Source organism: Bacillus rossius, chromosome 1, assembly GCF_032445375.1.
Source record: "Bacillus rossius redtenbacheri isolate Brsri chromosome 1, Brsri_v3, whole genome shotgun sequence".
Taxonomy (NCBI): Eukaryota; Metazoa; Arthropoda; class Insecta; order Phasmatodea; family Bacillidae; genus Bacillus; species Bacillus rossius.
In genome coordinates this window covers 124,047,731-124,061,881 of record NC_086330.1, presented here as the reverse complement: position 1 = coordinate 124,061,881, position 14,151 = coordinate 124,047,731, and the positions used below count along the sequence as shown (strand labels likewise).

Genomic DNA, 14,151 nt, shown 5'->3' with positions numbered 1-14,151 from the left:
ACAGATATTCAGACCTACTTTATAGCAGATATTTATGCTTTGATCATAGCCGCGTAATTCTGGAAGAGGACAAAAAATCTGGGGATTACATTAACGCAAGTTACATTGATGGCATCGAGCATCCCAAGAAGTACATCGTAAGCCAGGCGCCTTCAGAGACGACAACCTCAGATTGGTGGAAGATGATATGGGAACAAAAAATTGAGCTCATCGTCATGCTTTGTAAACTTGTTGAAAACGACAAGAGCCAGTGCCACCGCTATTGGAGCCCAGTTGAAGGGACAACCCTCGAATTTGGAAATTTCAAGGTAAAAACGATCGAGGTTAATTCGACCTTTGAGAATTTCCAAATTACAAGTATTGACGTCACACACAAGAATGGAGGTCATTTGAAACTCACTCATTTTTTGTATGAAAAATGGCAAGAACATGATATTTCTCCTGCAGAGCCTGACTTTATTGACTTGGTAACAATGATAAAGAAATATGATCGATGGGAATTGTTCCAAAAATCAGTGGATGGTTGGAAAACGGATCCCAGTAGTCCGATATTGGTTCATTGCACCAGTGGGCTAGAAAGGGCAATGACATTTTGTGCTGTGGATATCTTACTGTCAGAATGTAAAAGAACCGGTAAAGTGAACTTTTTTTCTACTGTTTCAAACCTACGGAAGCAAAGATACAACTGCCTGTCTGATGTAAATCAGTATATTTTTTGTTATAGAGTTTTATATTACTATGTTCAGTTACATTATAAATCAAATTTTGATAGCTTTTCTATATTTTAGAAAATGATCTCATGTATAACTAATCAACTTATACTTTAGTAATAATTTTTGAATAAAAGTTCTGTAACAGTAAATAAATGAATTTATTTTTAACTCACAATATAATCTTTTCTTAAGTTTCCTTTAACTATACACAAACACCTGGCTATAAACTTAATCATTTCATAATTATAAATAATCTTAGTTTGAAACTAAACAAAATAGAAAGTTGTGATACCTTTTTAATTTGCAAGCCGTACTCAGTATTCATTGAAGAACATGTGAAATTTATTAGACATTAAACATCTTATACACCCGGTGTTCTACATACAGACATCTGCAGTAGACTGCAAACGTCATCAGTGGCGACATACTGTCTGGAGTGTTAATTCCAGCACTAATATTATTTATGACATTCGCGAGTATTTATTTAGGTCGGACTTCCGTCGCATGGTTTCTATGAAATACATCTCAACACGTGAATGCGAGATAGTGATTAGTGTTTCCGTCGAAAGAAGATTACTATGAGCTATGATATTTTTTTTATTACATAACACTTTAACCACTTTAGAACTATGGAAGACACTAATTCGTGGATGGACTATTAACATTTTTTTGCGCACTTAAAAAGTATTCTAACACTTGGTAAATGAACGAGTACTGCTTGTAACTTATAACGCCCGAATATCGTTGCTCTCGAACATTAAAAACTACCTCGGGTATACAAAGGTTCAACGTTTTCAGCACTTGGTTCAAGCATATGTCTATTGCGCAGAAAGTCCCAGTTCTGCCAACACCAGCGCTACAGTGGACCACCACCGGGCAAGGAAACGCTTCTTTAGGTTCAAGAGACAGCTCCATGTAAGCTCGACGTACTCTGTCTATCATCGTCATATAGTGCACAAACCACGGCAAATCGGAAGGAGTGTTGTATTCAAACCAATTAATGCACTGGAAGTGAGTTAATTCCCTCGATTCCTTCAAAGAATTATTAGTGATTTTTATAGTTGTCCTGATGTAATTGTGCTGGGCTTTCACTCTTAGAGTTTTAATGCAATATTCATCTGCAATTAATGATCCATTTTCTATGGGACACCAATACTGATGACACTTTTCTTTACTATTAACTATGGTATGCGTTAACATCACTATCACATAACAACACTGTTGCCACACAAGCCTCCAGAAGTCTGCAGTGGTGTTTGCCATGGGACCTTGAGTGGCGATGAACTTTTTTGGTTCTTCAAACCCATCGATCCAGTTCGCGTGAATGTAGTCTGAACCACCGGTTTTGGCATCTAGTAAAACTCGTGAATGGTCCCAACACGGGATATCCAAGTAACGATTCTTTGCTTTATTCTCTGGCTTGAAGAAGTTGGAAATGGTTCTATCAATACGCCGAGCCACGATGCTGTAGTACTCCTTTCGGATAAGCTTAAAATGGTCCGGTTTTCGTGCATTTTTCAAAAAGTCTACAGCGGTAACACTTGCAATGCAATGGCTGTCCATTTTCGGAGGAAATTAGAGTGAAAAAAGCTCCAGAGAAGTAACTCGTACAATACTGTTAGTGAAACTGAGAACTACTATGGTTTATTTGAGGTTTTTTGTTGTCGAACACCTTGAACATGATATATTTTACGATAAGATTTACAAGGAAAATACTGTAACGTATCTAATGGAGCAACGTAAAGGCGGATTTATGCCTTCTCCACATGTATTTTATGACTTTTGCATATATAAATGTTAAGACAGTACTATTTTCAATTTTACGAACAATATGACGCATGTATCTCACCACATCTCTGAATTTGCTTCCTTGGAAAAAATTTTCCACGCATAATCTTTTATTTATTCATGGTGTTTTGATTTTGCAATACTGTAGACCCTTCGAGAGCGATTACGTGGAAGATTCTAGCTAGTTTATGGTACTACACCAAAAACATTCACCGCCACGAGTTGCGTATTTTGAAAGATACGGATTTAAATAATGAATAATTTTGTCCTACCAGCTTTTATGTGCTATGTTATCAGTATGTCTGAATCAATTATTGTTCTCAAACTGGGTTTCAACAATACGAAGAGTTCAAAACAGAGGCTATCAATTATCAACATCTAGGATTAAGTTTGATTTACAATACAAAGTGAGTATTCAACTTATTGTAAAGGCGTGAAGATAACATAATTTATAAACTAGTATTTTGAATAGAATGAATTACCTGCGCATTAAAATATCTCCAGCGAATTGCAATGAAAAATCTATTCGTAAATCTACATTACAAAGGACAATATTTAAGAACATTTCAATTTTACTTTTCTGAACAAAGGGTAGCACACATTGCTTATGACATAATTTCAAGTACAAACAAGTAGTAGTGCTTTTTTATCACTAGTTAGTGTTATAAAAATTAGATAACGGGCAGTGAAAACAACTTCCTCTTAACATAGACTCCAAGTAGTTGATAACACAAGACATAGTCATCTAAATGGTTCATAAATCCATACTTTTGCAGGTGAACTTTTTTGAGAACACTAGGCAGTGATAGGGTTCCCGTTTCATCAAATTGTGCAACGCATATGTCTAATACGCAAAACACAGCGGAGCTACCAATCCCATTAAGACATTGCACAATTATGGGAGCAATTTTTTTATCAGCCGTTTGTCTCTCTAACTGAAAGCACATCTCTTTAACAGTGCAAAAAAAATCTATGAATGCATCCGGCTGGTGAGAAAAATTATCCCACGGCCAAGCGGTGTATTGATAGTGTGATATTTTTTGAACCCGGCCAGACTCGTCGGTCAGACTTAACAAAGTTAAATTATAATGTGGCTTAATACTGATCTTCAAGGTCTTAATCTTAAGCTTATCACCCACTATCACATAGCCCTCATTCGTGGACCAGTATTGATAACTCTTTTCACTTAATCGACTTATCATCACTATAATTTGCACTTTGTGATTCCATACAGCTCGCCAAAATTTGTCGCGGTCATCCGCTTGCAAACTATTGATGCACATGTACTTCCGCTTGAAATGATAACCATTGACGAATCTTGCGTCGAGGGTTGCTTTCTCATTCCTGAGCTTAATGCGATGGTGAAGATTACGCACAAGTTGCATACCTATTTCCTTCATATACTTAATCACGTTCTGAGCGAAGAGACTATTTTGCTCTTCTTCTTGTTTGGGAATTATTGAGTCATATTCCGCGATAATACTGGTTAGTGAACCAGGTTTGTTCATGAAGTGTAGAAAATCACTACCATTGATCTCTACAGCGCAGTTAATTGTCATTTTCGGTATCAAACTTAACCAACTTCAACTAATGTTTACTCGAGAATACCCTTTTTGAACTAATTCCCATTTTCCGGAGTTTACGCTTTTATACCAACTGCCGCGCCCACTAAATACTACCTACTTAAAAGTAATTGCCTTAATGAGAATGTTCACTTGGATGGTTTATGCGATAGTCAATACCGCTATAAAACGCTTTAACGTTTAATTACTTTTTATACGTAAAAACCTCCCATGTGCTGAAGCTTTGGGATTCACGTGAACTATTATAACTTTTTAATGGGAGCACTTAGGTCATGGAGGTAAACTAACTTTTGTCACGAATTTTGTTACACCTATAGTGTTTCTAAATACAACACTTAAAAAGTACCAATGTAGATTTTTGTTCGATTGATATGTATTTTATCAATAGTTTTAAGGACAGAAATATGCTTGTATTATGACACTTAAAACGGTGTGCCATTAACTGATCCTCGTAACTTTATACCACGACAACTAATACCTGTAATTTGATGCCTACGTCAATTGATCTCATCGACAAATGATCCCAACGACAATTGATCCCTAAAATGATGGTTTGTGGCGAAGCCTTAGAGGGGTCCTGGGCGAAGACCCGGTAGGGGTTGAGGAGCAAAGCCTCCCATTTGACAAGAAATCATATTAATAAATCATGTCTGTTAATTACTTAATTATGTATGATGATAATAATATTACGCGATGTGTTGGTCTACGGTCGAATTAATTGTGATGATGATGATGATGATAGTGGTGGAAGCAGTTGTCGGTAATTTTCCGTTTTATTTGACTAGCTTAAGATGAACGCAATATATTTGGGGGCCAGCTCATTCATCTCCCTGCACTAAAAATGCGATTTTCAATGCCGATGTCATGAAAAATTATTGAAAAAGGATCGAAGTTTCATAATAAAACTCATACGGATCTCAAACAAACAGTGTTTTTAACGACGTACGACGAACGCATAAATGATGTCAACCCTCGTCATAGCTCCCACTTATTTTCAATCGTTACCTACCCGAAGCTCATGATAAGGGTAAAGGTCGACATAATTATCAGAAGGAAAATTGACAGCATAGTATATTAAGCTTTATAAACACTTGTAATTAGGGTCAATATCGATTATTTGCCCAAATTATCTTATCACATATATAACTATCAACTTGATACCAGGCAACAGTACCCGTTCATACATTGTTTATTTCGGGATGGCGTAATGTGGGTTTTCCCCAATTTCAGGTCACGTCTTACGTCATCGTTTTTATTTATTTCTTCCCACAGATAATTCAATACTGTGACCATGTGATCTTTTATTATTTCGGCTATCTTTCCTACGCTGGTCACCCAATATTATCATTATTGACTCGTAGGCACAAAAGGTTATCGGGGTGCCTCTGATAACTGAAATTTTGTTCCGTAAAAATAACTCCCGCCACAGTCGCTCCAGCGAGCTTACAGTAACCACAGCTCCAACGTTGCGGTAAATATTATTTCATTAAATAAATTATCCTTGCATGGGTTACTTAGCGGGATAAATTAATATATATTATATAAATTAATATATATATATTTTTTGTTTAACCAGCTTTAAAACCGTCTTCAGAATCTTAAAAATGAGTGAATACCAACACTTGACTTCGAAAATTCAAGTGCCAAAAGAATGGCCGGTGGAGGTTGGGCGAAACATGTTTATAGATCTGGTGCAGAATGCGATTTACCGTCATCGAGCAGGTCAGCGAATAGTCGTAACCATAGATAAGGTGTCGGCGTTAGTTACCTCTAATCAGAACAATCCGGGATATCTTTTAGAAAAGATAGAAGAAATGTAAGTGTCCTTTGTTTTCACTCATGTCAGATCTTGCCTACATCTTTCGTATCTCGAGATTATAACTTTCTTTTTTTTCGTTTTCAGAAACGATGAAGATACTTACAGGATCGATCTGATTCTACCGGTCAAAACTGTGATGCTAACCCTTAAATCTAATGGCATTAGTCGTAGTGAACCGGAGTCGGTGTGAGTATTCACATGTTAATAGATCAGTTATATTTCTCGGCTAGGAAAAGCAGGCGTTAGTTATTATGATTTATTTTTAACTTTCAGACAATGCCTGCCGATGACTTTAAAATCCGATCATTACATTTCGCAAATGTGTGGGCCGAAATCTGATCGTCACAAAGTTGTGACTGCTGTACCACACCTTAAAAAGTAAGCATTTTATTCATGACTTGACTATGCACAATGCCATTCTTTCAGTAGGTAAAAGTGCTTTTTTGATTCATTTTAAACAATTTTCACAGGATTTTACAGTTAAAAGGCATCACAGGTCCCGAAATGTACAACCATGCTCTCCGTACGACGTACAGAGTTCACAAGATCAAGCTGCTCGACGAGATAGCGTGAGTATAAACATTTGCGAAGAATACAAGGTTAGCCAGTAATCAACACAAAGCAGTTCCACTAGATTGTCAGCCAAGATACTTAAAACAAAAAGAAGGTCTTGTATCTTTTCAAGATGAGTCTTTTTTAACGATGTAGTACTTTTCAATGCTTCCTTGAAATTTTCAGATATGATGAAGAACCGCGCCCATCTACGTCAGCAGGTTCTTCCACATCTACCGAACAGATAACTGATGATGTATGGAATTTCGTGTTCTACGATACCCTGCCACCACCCCAGTAAGTTGTTGTTTTATTTTTATATGCTATTAAATTTATTTTTAACCACGTTTTATAGTTTGACACCATTTTTTATAAAAAGTAGGCACACAAATTACTTATGGGTCAGAAAGCCATATTTAATGACAAATTCATCACTTAAGACGAATTTAGGAAAGGGAAGGAATTGAGGAAAGGGAAAGAGGAACTTACTCGGAGGAAATCTTTTTCGGTAAACAAAAAAATGATTCGGACGGCTCAGAGTGGTTGAATGAAAGCAATGGTAATTTTGAAGATTTTATTTTCGATTCTTTAAAAATAAGATATTACTCACAGCCTAAATTTAATGGTATACATTTGTTACAGGCGATTTTGGTGCAACTGGAAGAGAGGACAACCCTGTATTAGTGACTCAGTAATTTTGGTTCTAATTTTAATATTGATTATTCTTTGCGTGCTTGTAGGTATGAAACTCTGAGATTTGTTTAAAAATTTTTAATAAAACATTTAACAATAATTATTAATTTAGTTTCACTTGTCTTACAGTATACATTTCACACAACCATAGAAAACATAATTACCCTAACAGGCATCAAGACACTGCTTATATCTAACCTGGTGAGAATCAGAATGAAAAGAAAAACTCACACACTACTTTAACTTATATGTCCATTTCTTACAACACTTAATTTCTATTATGAAAGTCTTTAGATACCTCAAAATTATCAACAAATAAGAAATCTAGGAACGATCTAATTTTCACTTTCACTTTCACTTGAGTACGGCTGGTCACAGTCGGCATCAAATTTCTCGAAAATTTTCATCATTTTGTAATCATTTCTCTTCCAAGCGACTTGGTAGGCCGTCAGCCTAGAATAGTCGCAAGATTCTAGGTTCACACTAATCTCCTGACACATCCAAGTTACCAGCTCGTAATCCTCATTGATGACAGCTAAGTGAAGCGGAGTACTTCCTGACGTTCTGTCTGGTGCATTCAGATCTGCTCCCATGTCCATCAAGACTTCCAGCAGCTGCAATGCTTTTTGCCCTCTGTGGCGTTGCACAACAATATGAACGCACTGGTATCCTTCATAATTGAATTGCTGCAACAGAAGATTGTGCGTTTGGTCTAGACACCATTCAGCTCGTAGAAGTAGGGACAAACACCCATGGTGGCAAATGTCATGAAGAAAGTTGTCCCCTCTGTTGTTTCTAGCGCCGAAAACATTGCTAATCACAAAGGACTCCATTTCTTTTGGTGAATTATTGGAAAGTGGCTGGGTACTGTCTCAAAACAATATCAGAGAACGACTGGAATGAATTTATTGTGAACTCACGACAACCATATCGCATCCTGCGGGAACCCCGAATCGGTACTGTATATTGGAATGAAGCCAATTTATAAATTCAATCGGTCCATGGGTTTTCCCAGAGATATCAGTCAATGTTTATTTTATATACAACATAACAACAGTCTATTATTTTTCTCCCATACAACGTTAACAGTAGGTATCATTATGTCATGTAGCTATTTTCGACCAAAAAATGGATTATCAAACTACTTAGTAAAAAGAAATTAACTTTTTTTTGCCTTCGCATACACCAAAAGTTTTTCTAAGCGATTATCAATTAGAACTTAAAAAATACAAAGCTTAATATAATTTAAAGTGCCTTATACATTCTTAGTAACACTTAAAAAAAACTATACACCTCGAGAAAAAGAAATGTGTACAAAACAACAAACGAATCACGTGGTGAAGCTTGCACGCGAAATTTTTATAACTGCAACAGTGTGTCGATTCTAGTGAGTTTTCTTTCATTTAGATATCTTTGGCTCATCCCCATTTCTCCTAAAACATATATATGAATGGCTTGATAACAGAAAATATAGTCATCTGCGTCCCAATTCAAGCTGCTGTGCTCTTGTCGTTGCATTTTCTGTAAAGTGCTTGCCACTGGAACCGTACCTGTATATTTGAACTGGGTAACACAAATGTCCAGGATACAATATACCGCCGAGCTACTGCTACCATCATTGCAATGAACGAGAATAGCCCTAGGCTTCCATCCAGCCGATTGATTTTTTTTTAAAAGAGTACACGTGTCGTTCAGGCTGCACACAAAAGACAAAAATATCAATGGGTCATTTCCATTGCTATTAATTGGCCAAGCAGTGTAATGATAGTGGCAAATCTGATGCTCGCGGTTTCCTCTATCAGACAAGCATAATAGTGTAGAAATGAAACGAGATCTCTTGGTGACTTTCAGAGTCTTAACTTTAAACGATCTACACTCTATTTCATTTCCTTCACTAGAACTCCAATACTGATAGATTTCTTCATCTGTTCTTTTGGATATATTCACGATGGTAGTCACTTCACGGCACCAGACTAATTCCCAAAATTTCTCGCAGTCTTCTGCTTTCGGGTCACTTACGCAAATATACTTTTTCTGTCCGTCGTATGCGCGATAACCGTCTATAAAATCAGCTCTAGGGGACCTTTTTATGCAGCAGAGAAATACAAGTAACAGTTGTCGGCAACCTTTATTGACAGGCTCATTACCAGACTCCTCTAAACTTCTCCGGTTCTGCTCGATGATATGGTATTCTTGACGGATGAGGTCAAGCGAGTCTGGACCGTCCATAAGAAGTAGGAAGTCAATCGCAGATAAGTCTTCTATTTTAGTAGTCATTTTCATTTACTTATAGTTTAGCAAAAACTAATGTTGCACTTGTCTTTCAACTCAATTAGAGAAGCAGAAATAGGTCCTCACACACAGGAAGCACGTATTAAACTAGTAGTTCGATACATCATGTATTTAACCACTCTCTGTTAATTAATTAAGTAAATAAAAATGTAATTAAGATACATGCTGTGCACATCAGATTGGAAACAGGCATAAGTTCTAAAGTACACTTAAAATTATAAACATGAGTTTACTTTTTTCGATGTATAGATGATTGTATACCTTCAAAGATATCTGACACCATACCTGATTTTATGTTATATCTCATAATTGTGGTGGTAGACTGATTTTCAAAGTATTGATGCATTTTGCTCTGAATTTAATAGTCTCTACAATACTTCCACTTATATGATTTTTAAATATTTAGAGTACACTCAGCATGTATCATTTTTTTAAAATTCACATACTTTTTACCTATGGCCTTTTCCACGTGCCCTTAAATTTTCCGTTTTTTGCTCGTTACTTTTAGTATTTGGAAGAAATATTTACGAGCGCTCGTAAACTTTAACTAAAAAATAGCGCATTTTTTACTGTGACCATTAACCTGAACATTTTCATTACATTTACCCAGATACATTTAAAATAATTATGTGTCATTCAGTGGGTGCTATGGCTATATACTAGTAATTGTAATATCCAATTCAAAATATCAAATTCGGGACAAATTCTAGCTGTTAGATCAGGACAATTATGGTAAATCTAATGTTTTGATAGTTATCAGCGAAAGTGGACCATAGAATGGAGGTTTTTCAAAAAAAGCTTCGTTTTTTCGACACATACGACATCGGTTTGTAGATTTTTAACGTGAAATGATTAACGCTTGCTTGGTATGAAACAATATTTGATACGATAAAGAGACGATGCTTATTGGCTGTCGACCAAAATTTTACCTAAATTGTGAGTACTTCGGGCGACAATATACGACAATAACGTGTGATATTTTGATAAATTAAATAATTATTTAAATTATTCTTGATGTATTCGTTTGTACAAGTTTGTTGGACGAGCTCAGAGAACGTAGAGAGCCCTAAAAAGTGTGAAACGCTAAAAATCAAATGGTTTAGTTTTCGAATAGCTATCACTAACATGCCAGGTTGTATAGAACAAGCGGTTCATGATTACTCTTATTATCTATTAAGTGAACTTATTAGGAGTGCGTAAATTCATAAACATTTCCAAAACATAATTTTATCATTACACATTTAACTGGGTAAAACCCAGAGTTCGATGTTAATAATATTTATTTATCTGGAAAGTAGGCATATTGTCAACAAACACATGACGGAAATCCCAAAGGAATTTATTGATAGATATGAACTCATTAGCAACAATACATACTTTTTAATGTAACCAATTTAAGCGTATTATTTATTGTTCTGACTATCACTAGTGGGGAATAGGCTGGTATAATTTTCCTGTTTTTGAAACTCTTATCAAATAAGGGTATTCCGATACCTATACCATTGTTGTTATAAACCACAAATAGCGCTCTTATCTTAGTTGGGTTTTACCAATATTGATTACATTGCGTTCAAAAACAGTTGCGGTTTAAATAATAACAATGTTTCGCTAGTAAAGTAAACTTAGCTTTTTCATCAAACTATGTTCACGTTTCATTTATCTTTTTCATAAATAGAGCATTGTATCTTTACCTGTTGCTATACAGAAAAGATTTGTTCAACATTTTGATTCTAATTTTAAAAAGCTCTAGATTATGCATTCCATTCGTACATCGTTCGATAATTATACCTTCGCAGTAAACAACATAATCACAATCTAGATTCACCTTTGGATGAACGACACAACAAGTGTCAAGGTCGTCTCATAGGAGTCAACGACCGCACTTACGTAACGTATCAATGTTAACTAGATATCACTACTTAACGTGCCCTCGATATAAAATTTGATGTGACGTCATTGAAAGCCCGGACTGGCCTTGACATTGATTTTATAGTGACGTCACCGACTTGCAGCTGAATTTTTGCTAAGTCCACAAACTTTTCAGATCGCGACCATTCCTGTTAACGCCAGGTGATTTTTTTCTTTGGGGCTTTATAAATGATCGTGTCTACGTTCCGCGCTACCTAATGATTTGCCATAGTTGATAAACAGAATTGAAGAGGCTATTGCTTCCATTACTCCGGAAGTGTTAACCAAAGTGTGGGACGAATTGGACTTTGCGTAGGTGCTGTATAACAAAAGGTGCACATTTTGAACATTTGTAAAAAAATCTAGGTTATTTTATTTTCAATATAATTTTCTTGTATGATTTTTTATAAATAGTCTAAATTAAACTAGTATAATATACCATTGAAACTGGGACATTCTTTTAAGGACATTCTTATAAGACATTATTTGAATGACGCTTGCATCAGTCTGTTTGTGCCTAATGAGGGAAGGAGATGTCAGTTTCTGAAAAGTTGCAGTGGTTTTGTCTTAGTAAGTTCACTCTGTTTCACTTTGCTGTCATCGTTGTGTTTTCCAGAATAGCTGTTTCATCTTTTGGGTCATGATTTTTTCACTGCGTTATCGAAGGTTTTTTGTCTTTACCTACTGTTCTTGTTGCGACTATCTCGTTGTCAGCCCACTATATTTATCTATACTGTGATATTTTTCTGGCTTAGTCCTTCATTTAAGTGTTGATACAGGCTGATTTTAGCTTGTTTACTGTATGTTTGTATATTCGTCTGTCCTTTCTTGAGATTTTACTATGATAAACAATGTAAACCAATGGCCGTATATCTAACTTAGAATACAGAAAAAGGTTTAATAATAAAATATATAGGTAGAGGCCAATTTTGGTACTGACTCTTGACACCTGTTTACTTGTATGCTTGTGATTCTTTTGTTGAAGGTTTTTCATTGGCCTAAAGTCCTTCAGATCAACTGTGTCCCAATCACTGAAGCAGCGAAAAGGCAAAATATTTGGAATCTAGCCTACATGGAAATTAATCCGGAATTTTTCTGGTCTTTATAATAGGTTAGGATGGGGTAAATCGGTGCAAAATTCAGTTTTTATAAATCATGCTCATACTCTTAACACTTTTCCCATTGCAGAAACTGTTATCGCAGGGGATTGTATTAATTTATCACGCTGAGATGGTTTTTAATTTTTTTTTAAGTTTTACCACAAAAAAAATTAAAGTAAACGTTACCTCCCATTTACCCCAAGTAAGGTAATTTGCAGATATGGCTACAAGCTCTATTTTGATTCATGTTAACAATTTGCGATAAATGGATGCTCAAACAATAATTAAAACCATTACAGAAAATATACTTTCAATAAAAAAATTAAGGCTTTTGGCCATTTTTGTTTTGTGCATGCCACCTCCTCAAAGACATAAAGTAAATTATTAATATTGACGTATATTAATAACTAGTATATTTGGATTATAAAAATCAAACCCATTTTTTAACTTTTACAGAATTTTTATTATAAACTTATCATATTTGACAAAAATTAACGTTTTTGGACCTTAACAAACTAAATTTATTACTTTAAAAATAGGAAATTTGCTTACAAGGAAAGAAAAACTTAAAAATAATATGGTAGCCTATGCATTAACCTACCTATATAATCTCTAAAATAAACATCAAAGCTGTTGACACATGTTATAAAATAATGTTTTTACTTCACTGTAATCCACTTCAGTAAGACCGATGTGCTTAGAACTGACTGGAATTGGTGGATTGACTACACGCAAACTGTCAACTTCTGATGTAAGATTATCATAACGCCTCTCGGGCCAAATCTAATACACTGCATTTTAAAGGAGCAAAATTATTCCATAATCTACCACAGAATATTAAGGAAATAAAACATTTTCAACAATTAAAAAAAAAATTTTTATCTTTCTACTTCAAAAATGCTACTACTCCACAGCAGAATATCTCAATAGAATGACTTTAACTTCCACTTTATACTTGAATTTTATTTTCTGTAAATACAATTTCAATGTTTATGAGATAAAGTAGTAATAAAAATATCTTGTACAATCGTTGTCTCAACTGTATTACTTCTTTATCTTTATGTGTGTATGTTTAGTTATATTTTTATTGAATTGTAAAAAATATAATTGTAACTGTACTACTAATGTTTAAATTTTATCTGTATACAATTATATTATTGTATAAAGCATATATGTGTACTTTTATTACTGTTTCTGTAACCATTTTGTGTTATACTTTTATAAACTGTCAAATTTTAACTTTTATCTATAGTACCTGTAAAATTAGTTGTTTTTGTTGTTGTTGTTGTTGTTGTTGTTGTTGTTGTTCTTATATTTTTTGAAGTGTCCTATACCATTTGTGCAAATATCTGTATGGGCAGATGGACGAAAATAAAATATAAATAATAATTTGTTTTGGCCTTTTATCTGCTCAAAACTAAGGTTATAATAACTATGACCCGCATCGCCACATACCACGGGAGAGTCGCCTTCACTATCCTTCGTAGATTGCTGGAAAAAAAAATCACATGTTTTAAGCTTTGGCATTTCGTTGGATTCTGGTAGTTTTGGTGTGGTGACAGTTGCTTAACTTTGCTCATGAATGGGTTGACATCCTCATTATGGCTTAATCGCTAAGGATGAAGTCAGAACTATCCTATAAGAAGCAACTATCATCGTCTTCTGTAGATGACTCTGACAAACTACTTGTAGTTTTATTTTTA

At 35.0% G+C, this 14,151-nt stretch overlaps 1 protein-coding gene across 1 annotated transcript; it reads right to left on the bottom strand.

Annotated features, from left to right (window-relative positions):
• Window positions 1-7,483: 7,483 nt before the first annotated feature.
• LOC134529468 (NF-kappa-B inhibitor cactus-like) lies at window positions 7,484-7,981 on the bottom strand. The gene has a single exon (XM_063363603.1). It carries the CDS (start codon window positions 7,979-7,981, stop codon window positions 7,484-7,486), a length of 498 nt encoding a protein of 165 aa, XP_063219673.1.
• Window positions 7,982-14,151: the final 6,170 nt, after the last annotated feature.

Bases quoted from the DNA above. Each gene is read 5' to 3' on its own strand.
- LOC134529468 (XM_063363603.1), bottom strand. From the start codon at position 7,981: ATGGAGTCCTTTGTGATTAGCAATGTTTTCGGCGCTAGAAACAACAGA.